This window comes from Crinia signifera, chromosome 7 (genome assembly GCF_055691185.1).
Source record: "Crinia signifera chromosome 7, ASM5569118v1, whole genome shotgun sequence".
Classification (NCBI taxonomy): Eukaryota; Metazoa; Chordata; class Amphibia; order Anura; family Myobatrachidae; genus Crinia; species Crinia signifera.
In genome coordinates this window covers 195,809,975-195,826,806 of record NC_139223.1, presented here as the reverse complement: position 1 = coordinate 195,826,806, position 16,832 = coordinate 195,809,975, and the positions used below count along the sequence as shown (strand labels likewise).

The 16,832-nt window shown below is 43.6% G+C and overlaps 1 protein-coding gene across 6 annotated transcripts in view; it reads left to right on the top strand.

Moving 5' to 3' along the window:
* DYNC1I2 (dynein cytoplasmic 1 intermediate chain 2) overlaps positions 1-16,832 on the top strand; it is a 105,460-nt gene that overhangs the window by 31,856 nt on the left and 56,772 nt on the right. Inside the window, exons 4-8 of one of the 6 annotated variants that reach the window (XM_083154820.1) lie at positions 35-149; positions 9,597-9,687; positions 10,572-10,595; positions 14,230-14,289; positions 14,766-14,881. In XM_083154820.1, the coding sequence (XP_083010946.1) occupies positions 35-149; positions 9,597-9,687; positions 10,572-10,595; positions 14,230-14,289; positions 14,766-14,881 (406 nt within the window). Of the gene's footprint in view, positions 1-34; positions 150-9,545; positions 9,688-10,571; positions 10,596-14,229; positions 14,290-14,765; positions 14,882-16,832 lie in introns of all 6 variants that reach the window. The other 5 variants (XM_083154818.1, XM_083154819.1, XM_083154821.1 and 2 more) reach the window with 5 other exon arrangements.

Below are 16,832 nucleotides of genomic sequence, written 5' to 3'. Positions count from 1 at the left end.
TCAATTCACTAACTTTTTTTTTTATTGCTTATAGACCGATCAGAAGAAGGATGCTCCCCCTCCACAAGAAGAGTCAGACTTGGAGAAGAAGAGAAGAGAGGCTGATGCCTTGCTCCAGAGCATGGGGATTACCCCTGAGCCCCCGCTAGGTAAGATCACTGTCCACATGCTGGAGCCCTACACATGACTGCATGCGGGCCTGCTCACCCTGGTTATGCTGCCTGCTCACCCTGGTTATGCTGCCTGCTCACCCTGGTTATGCTGCCTGCTCACCCTGGTTATGCTGCCTGCTCACCCTGGTTATGCTGCCTGCTCACCCTGGTTATGCTGCCTGCTCACTCTGGTTATGCTGCCTGCTCACCCTGGTTATGCTGCCTGCTCACCCTGGTTATGCTGCCTGCTCACCCTGGTTATGCTGCCTGCTCACCCTGGTTATGCTGCCTGCTCACCCTGGTTATGCTGCCTGCTCACCCTGGTTATGCTGCCTGCTCACCCTGGTTATGCTGCCTGCTCACCCTGGTTATGCTGCCTGCTCACCCTGGTTATGCTGCCTGCTCACCCTGGTTATGCTGCCTGCTGGGATGCGATACTTTGCCTTCTCCATCCTCACTGTGCTGGACATACCTGTGAATATTTTTCTGACAAATCTAAGTAGGGTTTTATATAGTAATGGTTTCCAGTTGCTATACATAGGCTAGTTTGTACCTGCTATGTGCCCGATTTGTTGGTCCGATCCGCTGGGTTGGGCAACATATCGTCTAGTATATACCCAGCTTTAATTCTGCTGTGTGCAAACTATGTGAAAGGCATGAAAGAGGGGGGGAATCCTCCTGAACCCCAACAGTTGTCAAATGAGATAGCAGGTGGCCATAAGCGTAGTATAGGAGGCTGTCACTGGCCATAAGCTCAGTATGGGAGGCTGTCACTGGCCATTAGCATAGTATGGGAGGCTGTTACTGACCATAAGCGTAGTATGGGTGGCTGTCGCTGGCCATAAGCATAGTATGGGAGGCTTTGGCTGGCCATAAGCATAGTATGGGAGGCTGGCACTGGCCATAAGCACAGTATGGGAGTCTGGCGCTGGCCATAAGCGTAGTATGGGTGGCTGTCGCTGGCCATAAGCGTAGTATGGGAGGCTGTCACTAGCCATAAGCATAGTATGGGTGGCTGCCACTGGCCATAAGCGTAGTATGAGAGGCTGTCGCTGGCCATAAGCGTAGTAGGGGTGGCTGTCGCTGGCCATAAGCATAGTATGGGTGGCTGCCACTGGCCATAAGCCCATATAAGTTCTCAAACACTGTTTGTGTTAGTGCCTGTTGTCAGGTTTAATAACTACGTAGAAAAGGAGAGTGGTGCCTACTAATTTATTCATTAGAATATATGCAGAGCTGTGTCCCAGATAAATACAGAATAATATACGGAGCTTATATGTCCCCTCTTGCGCTCACAAACTGCTCCCTGCACTGATCACTGTACACAGTGTCTACGTAGGACGTGCTCATTGGGAATCCTGTCATTGCTTCTATAACTGACTTCAGTAGGTCTTCAAACACTACACATAAAAAGGGGTATGTGTCATTGGGTCGATTGCTGAAGGTTGACATGGCTTAGGTCAACACAGGAAATAGGTCAACATGCTTAAGGTTGCCATAGATGGAAAGTCGACACAAGCATTTGGCCGACAGTGTATAGGCTGAAAGTCAAAATGTTGACATGGGTTTTTCACTTTTTTCTTGTCCCAAATGTCGACATGGATACCGTATCGGTGCACCACGGCCCTCGCATGGCTCGCTGCACCTGCCATGCTTCAGGCATGGTGCGTCGATACACTACTCTATTCTCCCTCCACGCCCCAGTGGATGGTAGGGCATGAAATACCGCATGTCGGCAGGTAAAAAAGTGAAAAACCCATGCCATCCTTTTGATTGTCGACCTTAAGTGTGTCGACATGCCCTGTGTCGACCTAAGCCATGTTGACCTTCAGATGTCGACATATTACGAGTATACTGTTAAAAGAACAGCCAATGTCTATTGGAGTTTTACACCACATCCAGTTGGTGATTATGTATAGAAGGTTCTTCTGTATCAATAAACAGAACAGTGGGACATTCTGGAGCCTATACCACAGAAAAAGACATATACACCGGTATTCAATGCCCTGACGGCGAGCTATCGGCACATATACACCGGTATTCAATGCCCTGACGGCGAGCTATCGGCACATATACACCGGTATTCAATGCCCTGACGGCGAGCTATCGGCACATATACACCGGTATTCAATGCCCTGACGGCGAGCTATCGGCACATAGACGTGCCGGTAGCTTGCCGTCAGGGTATTAAAAGAATCTGGTTCACTCGCCGTTTTCCTCTTCGCCTGTTCCCTGAGGCGAGGTGGAAGCGGCGAGTGTGGCCATTAAAATGGCGGAGCTCCCCACAAAATGCGGCGGACTGGCTGCTTTTACGGTGAACCTCAACATTTAAGGGGTTCCTCGGCGGCCTCTCATGGCAAGGATTCGGCCATTACATTGAATAAGTCGAGGGGGTTTGACAGCGAGGATGGCATATCTTTACTGAGTCAAAGCCATCCTCGCCTTACAAACCCCCTCGCCGGCAGCATTAAATACCACTCCTAGCATAGACCAGGGATGGGGAACCTTCAACCCTCCAGCTGTTGTTGGACTACACATCCCAGCATGCCCTGCAACAGTTTTACTATGACCAAATAGCAAAACTGTAGCAGGACATGCTGGGATGTGCAGTTCAGCAACAGCTGGAGGGCCGAAGGTTCCCCATCCCTGGTATAGACCATCATCCCCATGTAATATATACTCAAAAACGTAATTACTCATTTATCTATGCTGTCAGAATCTTAATCAAATTTCTGAACCCTTTACAAGTGAATGGGCTTGGTGCTCGCTATCGTCTGCAAGGCAGGGTATATACCTGTTACTATTTGCCCGTACAGCGCTGTGCAATGGGATTTGGAATAGGTTTTGCACTGTGAGAGCAGAATTAGTTGCCCCGGGGTATAAAGGTGATCTTGTTACATGTTGTGTTTCTTGTGTGGAGCCTTCTTATTGTCAGGCTAATAATCATCTGCTCTGAGCTGTAAGGCTGGGTATATTACAGTGCACATAGGGGTCCGTGTTACAGAGCAGATACGTAATGAGGCCCATGTCATGTTTGTGTACATGATACAGAGTATTGACCTGTTGTTCTCCCATACATAGGATGTGTTCTGGGCTCACTCGTCTATTACAAGCCTTATGTAAGGAACAGCCTGCACAATGACCGATTTCTTTCTGCTGCCAATCTGTTTATTATAAAATTCCCACTGTGTTAACCTGGGCAAAGCTGTACAAGACCTCGTTATATCCTATTGTGAGCCGTTGGTTAAGAGAGAGTCCCATTTGGCCAGGTGTCTGCATCCTAACCAGCATTAATTGGTTTGTTAGCCGGTTTCCAAGAAGTGTCCTACTAGTGAATGGACGGAGAAGGCTGAACGCAGCCCTGCAGGTGGCCCCACTCTCATCCCCTCCTCAGCCCAAGCTGGGGATTAGAAGGCAAGTCAGTGGGAATCTGCTGGCTCTTGTGAACCAGCAGCCCTCCCATTCCCCACACTGCTTATCTGTCCCCCTCTTCCGATGACCTAAATACAGAGTCATAGCCTTTCAACAATGGAACAGTTGGAAAGTGCAGCGGTACATAGGTTGTGCTCACTGCGATTGCATTATATTTGCATATTTAATCATATTTATTTTGTTTTATTTCTTCGGTGTCCAGTAATACTTAATGTAACCTGCACATAGGATAGAGCAGGTTATATTAAGTTATAGTATATTTATATACATTAAGCATTTTTACTGCACACTCCTATGATTTGTGCAATGTCCGGGTGAGCTACAAATGCTATTGCCAGCATTCACACACTGTCTTAGGGATGCATCGCTCATACATGGCATTTTATTGGATCGCCCCCTCTGTGTCTTTGGACCATGGGAAGAACATGCTATGAGGGTTACTCGGAAAGGCACAATCACTCTCTAATGGACAAAACCATGTAACATGTGTAGAGAGAGAGTTAGATTTGGGTGGGGTTTTTACTTTAACCTGATATCTATATTGCAGTGTAAAAATAAAGCAGCCAGTATTTACCCTGCACAGAAACAATAAAACACCCAAATCTAACTCTCTCTGCACATGTTACATCAGCCCCACCTGCAGTGCATATGGTTTTGTCCATTAGAGAGTGAATCAGAATAACCCCCTATATGTTCTATAACAGTAACCAGTGCTATACGGCCATACATTGTAGTCTCTCAGGTCACGTGGTGTATTGGAACACTAGCGGAATCTACGTTTAATGCATCTGTCTTATGCTTGCTAGCGCTCTGTGTGGGCTTTGTCCCTCAGCGCACAGGTCCACGCGTTGGCCTATAGAGAGACAGAGCTTACTGGCAGTATATACAGTATACTAACGTAATGGTCTATTTTTTTTAGTTGGTTTATTTTCGTTTTTTATTGTTTTTCTTTTTAGCTTTTTCTTTGGCACACCTATTATAAATGCCTGTCTGACAGCGCAAAGTCCTTGCCACCAATGGGCTGAGCACATTGTCAATGGTAACCATTGCATTATTATCTAACCCTGCTGCGGGGACCTAATCTTCACATGCCTCATTATACTTCCACTAGATGTCTTCTCTTGTTCAGATGACATGCTTCGTATGGGAGAATGGAAGCAGATCCTATGTAACCTCTCAGCGTTTCTAACCGGACATACAGTATATGTAAAGTCTATTTGATACAAGCCGAGCTTCCCTTTCAAAGTTGTAACTGGCAACATAATTGTGATTCCTAGAGATTGTGGGGTAAATGTATGAAGCTTATGGTGCCCACACACGCACCGATCCCGGCGGTGCGATGCTATCCGCGGCACCTCATCGCACAGTACAAAACGTATGTGCTGCACATACTTTTTGTACTAGCTTTTTATCGCATAGCATCGCATGCACAAGGCATATGATGCGATGCTATGTGTGCTAGTTAAGCCCACAACGCACGCCGGGATCGATGCGTCTGTGGGCACCTTTAGAGAAGTGGTATTTATCCCCATAAAGAACGGTATTGGCAAGGTGACAATGCTCCATCCAATCAGCTCTAATATGTAAATTGACAGGAGCTGATTGGCTGGAGCATTATCACCTTGCACATAACATTGTCTGTGGGAATAGATACCACTTCTCCACACTTCATACATTTACCCCTGGCCCTGTGTGTACCATTATGTCGGGGACACACACACACACACACACACACACACACACACACACACACGCTGGTTGACTGTTAGGCCAGATTTTAGGAAAGGAGAACAAAACTTGTTTTGTTCATGTTTAATACTACTTTGTTTATCTCGCTGGAAATGGAGTGCTCTGATTGATGCAGTTGGCTCATTGCACACCATAATTGTGGGGCATGTCTGAAAATTGGGCTGTTTTTTTATTTATACTATATATAGTAATCCGACCTGGGATTTGTGCATCTGATAGTGGGATGCTGTGTTGCCGATTGGTGTTTACACCAGTCTCCGCTGTCATGTTTAGTATCCATTGCTGACCAGGACCAATGTAGCACGTGCACTATAGACTGCGGTTTCTGAGCACTTTTAGATGGGAAGCATTGATGTGTGGCAATAGTGCTCATGTGGGAATGGCAACAGTGTGAGAGCTGCTCAGTTAAACTAGTAATGCCCCTAAGGTGCCGAAAGGGAGGGGGGTTTAATAACCCCCAGCACACCAAACGGCATTAGTAATAACATTTTAAAAACCAACATAATAGAAGGTCATTCAGAGACCTTAGTTACCTATATTTTGCAAAAGATATGATGTCTCCGGGCCTCGGCAAGTCTTCTCTGATACCGGAGGTCCGTATACTGCCTTCTGTAGTGATACATGTTAACAGCTCTTACCAATATATATAAGTTGAGAGCCAGCCTATCAGGAGTAACCCCTACATCCTCCTTACGGCACTACAGGAACCAGCATGTGGGAATGGTACCTAGTCAGGTGTGGGGAGGTGTGTTAGTCTTACTGGAGTACACCAATATTATAGGTTTATTAGGAAGAGTTCAGTGGCTGTCCTATTTATTATAACTAGAAAATGCACAGATTGCGTTATTGTGTAGAAAACACATGCAGCCTTCCTGAGCCTGATTAGTGGTATGTGGGGCCTGTTTTAGATTTGTATGCACCCCTAATAGTATGTGTACACTACGATGGTGGGAGGACTGTGCAGCACCTGTTTTACACACGTGCAGAACGCCTCCTGTGTTGTTGCGGGCACCCTATATTACAGCCCTGTGGGAGGGGGTGAATGGTCTGGGCAGCAGGGAGGGCTTGGCATCTGGTGCTTGGGCAGCGTATCCAAAGAGGGGGCACCTCCATTTTCTGGGTGCGCTGAGGCCAGTGTCTAATTGTTTCAATGAAGGTTTGCTGGCCTCGGTGTGGATGTGAGGGTACTGAAGTGGCCGATGTTCTCGCAAATTATCCTGTGCGTCATGAGATGCCGCAGGGGATCCCACGAGCGGGCAGGGCACCTAGTGCATTAGCATATTTACACACAGCTGCTGCACTTAAAGACTCCTCTGCTGGGTGCATTGCTTCCATCTCTGAATCACCCCTATAGTCCTTAACTGTCTGAAGTAAGGGACGGTGAGAGGTAGCTGGTCCCATGTAATCACCAATCTAGCAGGGTTGACTATACATACAGTATCAGAAAATCACTGGAAAAGTCCTTCTTCATTATACACACAGACACTTAGATAGCTTTGGTTATAATCTAGTGTTGCGAATATAATCCAAGATATATTCACAGAAACATAATGCGAATATCCCCGCAGAAGTCCATGTGTATGGCCCGATGACAATGCCTTGCAGTCACTTTTTATGCATCAGATAAACGTCTGTGTAGAAACACTTCATTTTTCAGTATAAAACAAGTTTAATGTTTTATTATTATTATTATTACTGTAACTTTAGAAACACCATTTGGATGAGTTGTGTGCATTTCCAATAATATTACTTAGTACGTTTTGTCTAATAGTTTAAATACAGTATTCGTTAATTAAATGACTTGTCCAGTAATGGGTGTAATTTACCACTAGGTGGCAGCAGCTGCCTAGAAGTGTCATAAATACTTTGGTAATACTTCCTTCACCTCTTTATGCAGATCATATGAAAGACTAGATTTTTTAGGGCAATATTTCCTGCTGTATGGATAGTCTAAAATTATCCATGTTGTAATACACAAATGTTTGGCTTTTATTTGTCCCTCAGCTCGTACGTAGAGCTTTTTAACACGGTAATTATAAAAGAAGAGAGCGAGAATCATTTCTAGTCTTTGTCCACGTTATGCGCTTCTGACCCTGGTTATGTAACTTAATGCCGGCTGAGACGTGACGCACTAATTAAACATAATTGATTCTCATGGCCGAGTTTCTCATTTAAAGTAAGATATAGGGGAGGGTAAAGTGCGGTGTAGATTACCTCCAGAGTTTCTTCAGTGCGAGACACAACTGAGCAAGTGTAATAGTCAACCACATTAGCATACAGATGGCATTGAAACCCAGACTGTATTACTAACCTCTGAGATAGCAAATATCTGGGCTGAAAAGGAACAGAAATGGGGAAAAAAAAGATTAAACAACAAAACAACCCAATTTCTAGAAGCGTAAATAATAAACCATTAAGCAACGCATAGAAAAAGGTCTTCAGTTTTGTCCCAAATCCGTCTGTATTTGTGGTTGTCAAATTATTAATCCATTATCAACCACAATATACATAGAAAACAGTACAGTATGATTATTGCAAAACATCTTTGTTACAGTTCCGAGTCTACAATTCTTTTTTAGGAGTTTAATGTGTGAGCTCTGATTGACATCATCGAAACAATTATACAATAAGCGAGTGATACTTCATGACAATAGCACTTAATGGCTCATTGTCCTGAGAAGGAAGAACAGAAAGGTTTATGGGGCTATTCAATGTCTGCCCACAATTCTGATCAAGGAAAAATTGTCAGTTAAGAGGCGGTATTCAATCTGGGATTCCGACTGTTGCAACATTGCGACAGTCGAAATCCTGGCCCGTTTCCGCTCTGCCGACAGGCGGAATTCAAATACCGCCTGTCTAGTGGTGAAAAGTGGGCGTGTTGACGAAAACAGCCGTGTATTGTCGAGAAACTGACATGAATTCAACAATCCGCGGCCGCTTTAAAGTCGGATCGGTTTTTTTTAAATCCGCCTTCATTGCTGTCGGAAACGGCAACAGTGACTAGACGGAGGATGCTATTTTCCCTGTCAGAAATAACGTCCAACATTGAATACCCCCCAAGGTATTCAATCCTGGCCGGGACTTACCTGCTACAGACCTGCCTCCCTATGGAGGTGAGTTTTTGTTGTTGGAAAATGCGGTCTGGATTGTGGAATATGTGTCCGTTTTCGACATGTTTTTTGCCAATTCACAGACTTTTTGACACTCGACAGCTGGAACATTGAGTTCCGGCTGTCGAGTTGATGCCAGAAAAACTGAAAACGGACCAAAATTCTGACAGTCTGAATCTCGGATTGAATACCCCCCCCCCCCCTTCAGTTGCTGGCCAGAGCATCCCAGAGGCAAGGGGATACGGTCATTTGGTCTACAGCATGTTGGTCTACAAGCATTGGGTCAACACCGATAGGTTGACATGGGTCTAGGTCAAGGTGGGGTTTTTTCACTGTTTTTCTGAGCCGACGTGCCGACAGGCGGTACTTCATGCCCTACCATCCACTAGGAGAATAAAATAAAGTGCCCGAAGCATAGCAAGCGAGGGCATGCGGTGCAGTGGAAACTCTGTCCATGTCGACATTCAGGTAAAAAAAACTGTGAAAAACCCAATGTTGACCTTTTGAATGTCGCCCTATTGACCAGTTGAACTATTGACCTGTCGAGCTTTCCTCATGTTGACCTAACGGTGTCAACCTAATGCTTGTTGACCAACATGCTGTAGACCAAACGATCCCAACCCGAGGCAAGGATAGCGGAAAACCAAGAGGGCGGAGGGCCCTGCTCATGAGAGCTTACAGCCCAGTGAATGAAACTGTATTACTACTGGAATTCTATTTGGACTGTCAGTCAAATCTCAGCATTGTAACAACTGTGCAGCCCAAATATATTATTGCTACAGTAGCCTTTCAGCCATGTCCCGTAAATTGTAATGAAGGCTAGTACACAAAGGGGAATAGGAGATCTGGTTTACTGGCGACATGTCCAAACCTTTCTCATCACTTTTCATTCTTCCACCATTCCTTATCACCGACATTGTTATATGCAAATGCATGATTCAGCCAGCATGTGATTGGTAACTATCTCTTCCCTTCTTTTTTTCCCATTGTTCATCTCCATCCATGTATGTTTTTGGTTTGCCACCCTTCTGTTTTTGTTACCCCTTTTTGTGTTTCTTTATCAACCCTTCATATTAACTTGCTTTGGAAACATCTTAAGCAGTCCATCCGCTGCGAATAGTAACAGAGGATACGTGTCTGTTTCACTATTTAGTCCCTCCGCCAACGTCTCCCTCCTCTAAGTCTGTGAGCACACCCAGCGAGGCAGGAAGTCAGGATTCCGGAGATGGGACAAGCGGAGCCAGGTACGTCGGGGTGTTTTTGAAAAAACTTTATAGATCCATACAATAACTGTGAACTTGACAAATGGGTATAAATAGAAGAACCATTATGATTTAAAAAAAAATGTTTTGACCTATTTGCTTACAATTTCTGTTCCGTACCACATGTACAAGCACACACTTGTCGGGAGCCATTTAATTTGCCAGTATATTTTTGGAGTGTGGGAGGAAATTGGGAGTGCCGAGAGGAAATCCTCAGAAGCATGAGGAGAATATACAAACTCCACACAGTTAAGGCCATGGTGAGAGTCAAATCCAAGACCACAGTACTGTGAGGCAATTAATGCTAACCATTTCATCAGCTGTGCCGGTGTGCCTAAATGTATGACGTTTTTACAATCGAAGATACATAAACATGGGTTTCACTGTATGTAGTGATAATATCCAAAAATATATTTATAAACCTAAAATGTAAGCAGTCCATATTTATTTATTGATATCAGTGTTTATGCGGGGAAGCCATTTATGCTTGGACACTTCACTTCCTGAGAACATAATAACGTGCTGACTGTTCAGAAGATATACATATCATTGATAAATTTAAAATTCTGTGTTTTTGTGGCCAAAACACAGAACGCATTTGTTCTAGCAGCCTATTAACCACCGCTGCAATATGCTTGAATGAACTAACTTTTTCACAGGTACCTTCCACTGTGCAGGATATACTAGTTGTGGTAGGAAGTACATCGTACCATCAGATTGCTTACTGCATTCTGTACTGGGCTTCTGGCTTTGGCGCTCGCTAGAGGCCTCAGTGGAAGGTACTTGTTGAGTGTAATGCTGAGTATATTTTAACAAGTGGTCGGCCTGTAATGCGTATTAACCTCCTGCATGTGCTTGTTTTACAGTTCCAGACTTGCAGTTACCAAGAAGTAAAGCATATACTTTTTTTTTTTTATTAAGTTATTTTTTATAATGATTGTAGTAAAATGTTATATACAAATGATGTCCACATAGGTTTATCCTCCATGTGATACAAGTCGCGTTATACATAATGCCTGAGCTCTGTGCAACTCTGCAGCACCGTGTGACTTTTTTTTATTTTTTTTTAACCTAAGAATGGTCGACACAATCTAGGTCAACATTAACAGAAGGGGGGGCGACACAAGCTTTAGGTGGACATGGTCGACATGAGTTTTTCACAGTGTACCGCATCCCCTCGCTTGTCTTGCGTATTATATTCTCACTCTATACCCACTTGGATAGTACAGTATGAAAAAACGCTTTTTTTAAATTCATGTCAACCTTAAGATTGTGTAGGCCTTCTGTCAATGTCGACCTAGAAAGTTTTTACCTAGCGGAACTGAGTGTTGTGAGCGATTGCCTTTTATTTTCCGTGTGAATGGCCTGTTTGCTGGTTGTGGCCACCTACTCTCCTTTTGCGCCCACAAGTAACACTAGCCCTACGTACATATCCCGTTCCCACCGCTGCAGCCGACACATTTGTAGCTTCGGTCTAAGTAACATCCATTTAGGGAGAACGCGTTCCGACTGGGATATATTCATATAAAGCGGCCAGCGTGAGCTAATTGTGGAACAAGAATTGCTGGAAACCCTAATTGCTGGATACAGCAGAGTGATTGCGATTGAAATATGGCTGCTCTGACACCTCCTAGCGCGGGGCTAGTGTTTAATGTCATCCCTCACCCACATCCAAAACTTAAAAGGCAGGAGAAACCACCGTAGCCATTGCAGAGCACGGGGGTTAAGCAGGCCTGCCCAATTCTGCTGGGCTGCTGAATTTATAGTAGACGTATGGTGGGTTTCAAACGCATTGACACATATGAGCCTAAGGCTGTGCTTAACCTATAATTACAGCAGTGTCACATCTTGGAAACACTATCAGTTCCACATCCCAGTGGAAATGGAGATTGTTTCCTTACCAAAGAGGCCGATGTGTTAGCCCTTTTCCTGTAGCAATACTACCATTTCCTGCACATGTTTTCTGCTGTGGGCAATGTTACCAGATACCGATCCTACACACCCAGCGCGGACGAGTCCTGCTCAGGATCACATCTCAAACTGGATGAGAAACAGATTAACAAGTTCTGTTTAATGCCGTGGCAGATATGACTTAGCACACAGAAGTGCTGAAAACCACTGGACGGTCGCTGGTTTGATGCCATAGACCATAAATGTTGGAAGCAAACACTCATGGCTAAAGTTCTGCAAAATATTGCGTGTTCCCTTTCCTGAAGTACTGTGTGTACCTGTTTCTGGCAGTGTAAGGAACAAAACAAAGGCCGACACAAACCGGTCACCTTAGAAAACCTCGGCACTGGTGCAGATAAATAAGGATGTTCTAGCTCCGATCTACTTTAGCATGAACTCAGTTGAGGTGATTGGTTTTGAAATACTTCCCTTGAATCCCAGTCCTCTCCCATCATTCGGTTTTCCACGTATAGGGGTAGATGTGTGAAGCACTGATAAGGGAGGAGAATTGATAAAGTGGCTGGTACTTTATCACCGGCCAATCAGCTCACGGCTGTTAAGTTACAGGCTGGGTTTAAAAAGGGACAGTTAGGAGCTGATTGATCGGTGATAAAGGGGCACAGTTATCAAGCTCCGTGAAGTGATAATGTCTGGTTTTTATCAACGGCCATTCGGCTCCTAAAGGTGCCTATACACGCACCGATCCCGGCGTGCGTTCTAGGCTAAAATAGCATTGTATCACATTGCACGCCTTGTGCATGCGCAATGCGATGAAAAGCAAGTACAAAAAGTATGTGCAGCACATACTTTTTGTACTGTGCGATGAGGTGCCACGGGAGTGCGCATCTCAAAGCACAGATCACACCGCCGGGATCGGTGCGTGTATGGGCACCTGAACTGTGAAGTTACAGGCTTGGTTTGAAAAAATGACAGGTAGGAGCTGATTGGCCGGTTATAAAAACCCAGATACTTTGTCACTTCACCGAGCTTGGGTGGTTATTCTGGTTCACTCGCAAAGGCACAATCACTCTCTAATGGACAAAACCACTGCAGGTGGGGCTGATGTAACATGTGCAGAGAGAGTTATGGTGTGTACACACTTGTACAATTTAGACTATATTACAATTTAGACAATATGTACAATTTAGACTATCTGCATACAATTTAGACTATATAGTGCAGATCTTTTTGCACATGGTTTTGTCCATTAGAGAGTGATTGTGCATTTGCGAGTGAACCAGAATAACCCCCTTGGTCACTTCTCCCTTATCACTGCTACATATATCCACTGCTCAGAAACCTGCTGGTTCTCATGCTATAGACAGCTGCTGCCGATTACGCAGCCAGGACGCCGTCCCGTGCAAGCCAGGGAGTTTAAGAGTCAGGAATGAGATGTTTCTTAAACTAGTGCTCGCACCGGTGTTCTGCATCAAGAGATCACAGGAGCAAGTGTGTAAGACCTTAAATACTGCAGCAGTCTTGTACAACGTCTTTTCTGTCCAAAATAATAATAATCCCTCAGTCCAGGTATGTGCGTGTAAAAGAAAGCGTTGTGTTCTTGGAAGCCGTAGGGGCAGACTGAAAGGCATCCTGTTTCCAAGCTCCCACGGAGCATGACGAGACGCTGCCTCTACCTGAGAATTGTCCGTCACAAAATACATACGTATTGTGTTTTTAACTTATTGTGACATGAACAAATTGCGTTGAACTTGGAGAATTTAGTATAGCACCGATAAGAACAACACTAATATTTGCTAAGATATCCCAAATGAATGACTCCCAAATGAATGACTCATATTTTGCCTCGCATAACTGTATAAATTCTGCCTGATTTGCTCATAAAATAAATGGAAAATAAGATAGTTAGTGATATTATTTATCCTCTACTTATATGGGCCACAAGCTTGCAAACTGCTAGCCAGTCCACCATTGCACGCTATGCCAATGGTTTGCAATTCAACGAATGTCAGCACACTGTGAATGTGCGATGATTCTGTTGTTCACGAGTAAAAGTGACTTCGCGAGTCCATTCTAGTCCATGGAACATCTTTCATGGAGTTTTATTAAGAACTCTTAGTAATTCGTCTGTAAAGATGTGTAGGGTATCTTACAGTTGGGATTATTCTCTTTTTCAAATAAAAAGCAAACAAAACGAGATTTCATGGAAGATGGCCGAATAGACTATTTCCCTGTTAAAAATGATGACACCTGTGCACTTAGAATCCTTATATTGAGAGGACTGGTGACATCATCTTGCACTGGATGATAATTTTTTTTTATTATTTTTTTTAAATCAAATACATAATTTAAAGAACAGAAAAATATATGCAAAGCATTTTTATTTAATGTGTGTGTGTGTGTGTGTTTTTGCCATAGTATGATATACCGGTTTTTATGTAGACATTCAGATGTTTAACTAACTGCATGGATAAATATCCTCATCATTTTGTACTAATTGCTGCACAATGTATGGGTTTCTCTCTCTCACTGCAATAACAACAACTTGTGTGTGTTTGCTTAACTAACGTCTGACCTTTTCCGCTAATGCTGCGCGGCTCCCCGGCAACCAATCAGGACACTGCATTGGGACACTGATCCATCAGTTCTTCAGCTCCATTCTGACTCCGATTTGGGGTATTTCAACAATTTATTACTCATTTACATTCTGCAGTACAATGAAAATAAATGTTTTAAGCGTCCCAATTCTTCTCTGTTTTTCCCATTACTGTTAGGCTTAAAGTAAATACTTTAGCTACTTTTCTACACGTGTTGTAAGGCCTTGTAGTTTATTTTTTAAAGATGGCCAGTCTTTATAATATCAATTGGTTAATGCATAAAAATTCAAATAATTAATATTACGATCATGTTTCACCGTATTGGATAAGCCAAGTTGTGGCGCTCTGGCTGTTGCTGAGCATCTTGGGAGGACGTACACTCCTGCTGTTATTAAAAGCCTCTGTTATTCCAATAGAGTACTAGAGTAGCAAATAGATTATATTTATTGATTTTTCCTTCCAAGACTGAGCCGTAATCTTGGTACCAATTGTGTTTATCTAATAAATATTGTATGTGATATAAGTATTTTTTTTTTTTTTTTTTATCCTCTCTAGACGTGGTCACATGAAGTTGGGCATGGCCAAAATTACTCAAGTGGATTTCCCTCCACGAGAGACTGTCACATACACAAAGGAGACACAAACCCCAATCTTGGCCCAGGAAAATGAAGGCAAGTTTTACGGTTCTTGTTTTTTATGTTTTTGATTCTACTGTACCGTTTATAGGGGGTATTCAGACCTGATCGCTGTGAATTTACGTAGCATGTGATGTATCAAATGATTGCTCATGCATATGGAGCACAGTACGCCTGCGCGGCACCAAACAGCGTCAAAAATTCTGCGTTCGTTTTTTTTATATATAATTATCAGGGCCCGGGCCGCAGTTTGGGGGGGTGGGGTGTAACCGTCTGTTATCTGGGAGTTTGGGAGACAATGCAGCCATGGTGGAAGATCAGGTTGCAAGGGGAGAGCTGTACTGTTATCTCTGTTTCTACGCCATAACAAAGGAACCTCACGTAACTGAATACACACTGCAAGATTTTCGCCCTTCTAAATGATGTTTCCCAGGGTGGACGACTTTCCATAGCAGGATGCAATAGAAAGCTGTCCACACCATCGCTCATCTGCTGGTAATACCAGCAGGTGAGCAGCATCCACCGGAGAAGATGCAGGATTGCTCACCGGTCATCACTGCCCCGTACAGACTGGGCGGCTGTTGATCTGAAAGCTGCTCAAACGACAAAACTGAGCGGCTTTCAGCTCAAAATCGCCCAGTGTGTACGGGCCTTAAGATTCTAATATGACCTTGTTTATAAAGACTGAAATAACAGATCAGTGCTTTGAGATAAAAATCTAGGGATTAGTATTCAGTAAAACGCGACACATGGCTAAATAATTTATAAAGTATTATGATTATGTATCAGATAAGGCGTACACAGACACACGTACGTCAACATTTCAATATAATGTCTTTCTCTGGTTGTGGGAGTCTCCGAATTTTGACAGCCGTCTGTTGGAAAACTTATGCTAACGGTATTTATCTCCTGTTTTTTTGGACGTTAACAAGGAAAAGTTACTGGGCCTTGGCCTAATCACCGTACCACTAGGCTACACAACACTATGTTGTACCACTCGGCAGGATAAGGAAAAACAGGCTGTGAAATAAAATGTAATGTCACATGTGACAAGACTCGCACATTATGTATGTATGTATTCATATGCTTTTTAAAAGCTGTTAAGTTTTGAAGAGATAAAAGGATCTAACGCAAGGGTTCAGAGACAGCTCTTAAGGAACGGCGCTGAATGAGCAGGGTCTAAGTGAAATAAATGAACATATATTTCTCATTTTAGATCTTAGATGCATCTTTAAATAACTGTATGACAGACACCTGAAATCACCCCCAAAGTAATTGGGTGGGGTGTTGAGATTAGTCCAGGCGCTGTATAAATGTGTATAGCTCATACGATGTGAGGCTAGGTTAGACCACAGCTGTGAGTTACTGTAGATCGTTACAAAATCCCTTCTTTATTCACTGTCTGAGCGCAATAATAATAATGCTTATGTAGAAAATGCTCATCTCTGTGGGAGTCTAAAACGATTCACAGTTGCAAGTAAAAAAAAAAAAAACTGTACAAGGAATAAATATAATATAAAGGAGACAAAAGAACACCAATTGGCAATTGGAGGAAATGTTATGTTCGTGGTAAATTGCTCAAACTTCAACGTGGCACTTTAAGGTCTTTAAAGAAAGATTAGGATTTGTGCGGCATTGTGTCCCAGGAATGAAATCCGCTGTAAAAGACCCTACCTGTTCTTCATTCACAGGGACCAATTCAAGTATGGACAATGTACCATCACGGGACATATAGCACCATCACGGGAATATCCCTTATTTCACCTTGCGCCAAAGTAGGGTGTGCACGGAAATTTAGCGATGTTGCTATACAGTGATTTCAAGTGATGTGCAACACATACGGTGTAGTGGTTAGCATTACTGCCTCACAGCACAGAGGTCATGGGTTCGAGTCCCACCATGGCCCTAACTGCAGAGTTTGTACATTCTCCAAAATATACTGGCAGGTTAACCCCTTCAGTGGTGGTGGGGTTTTTTTTTTTTTGGG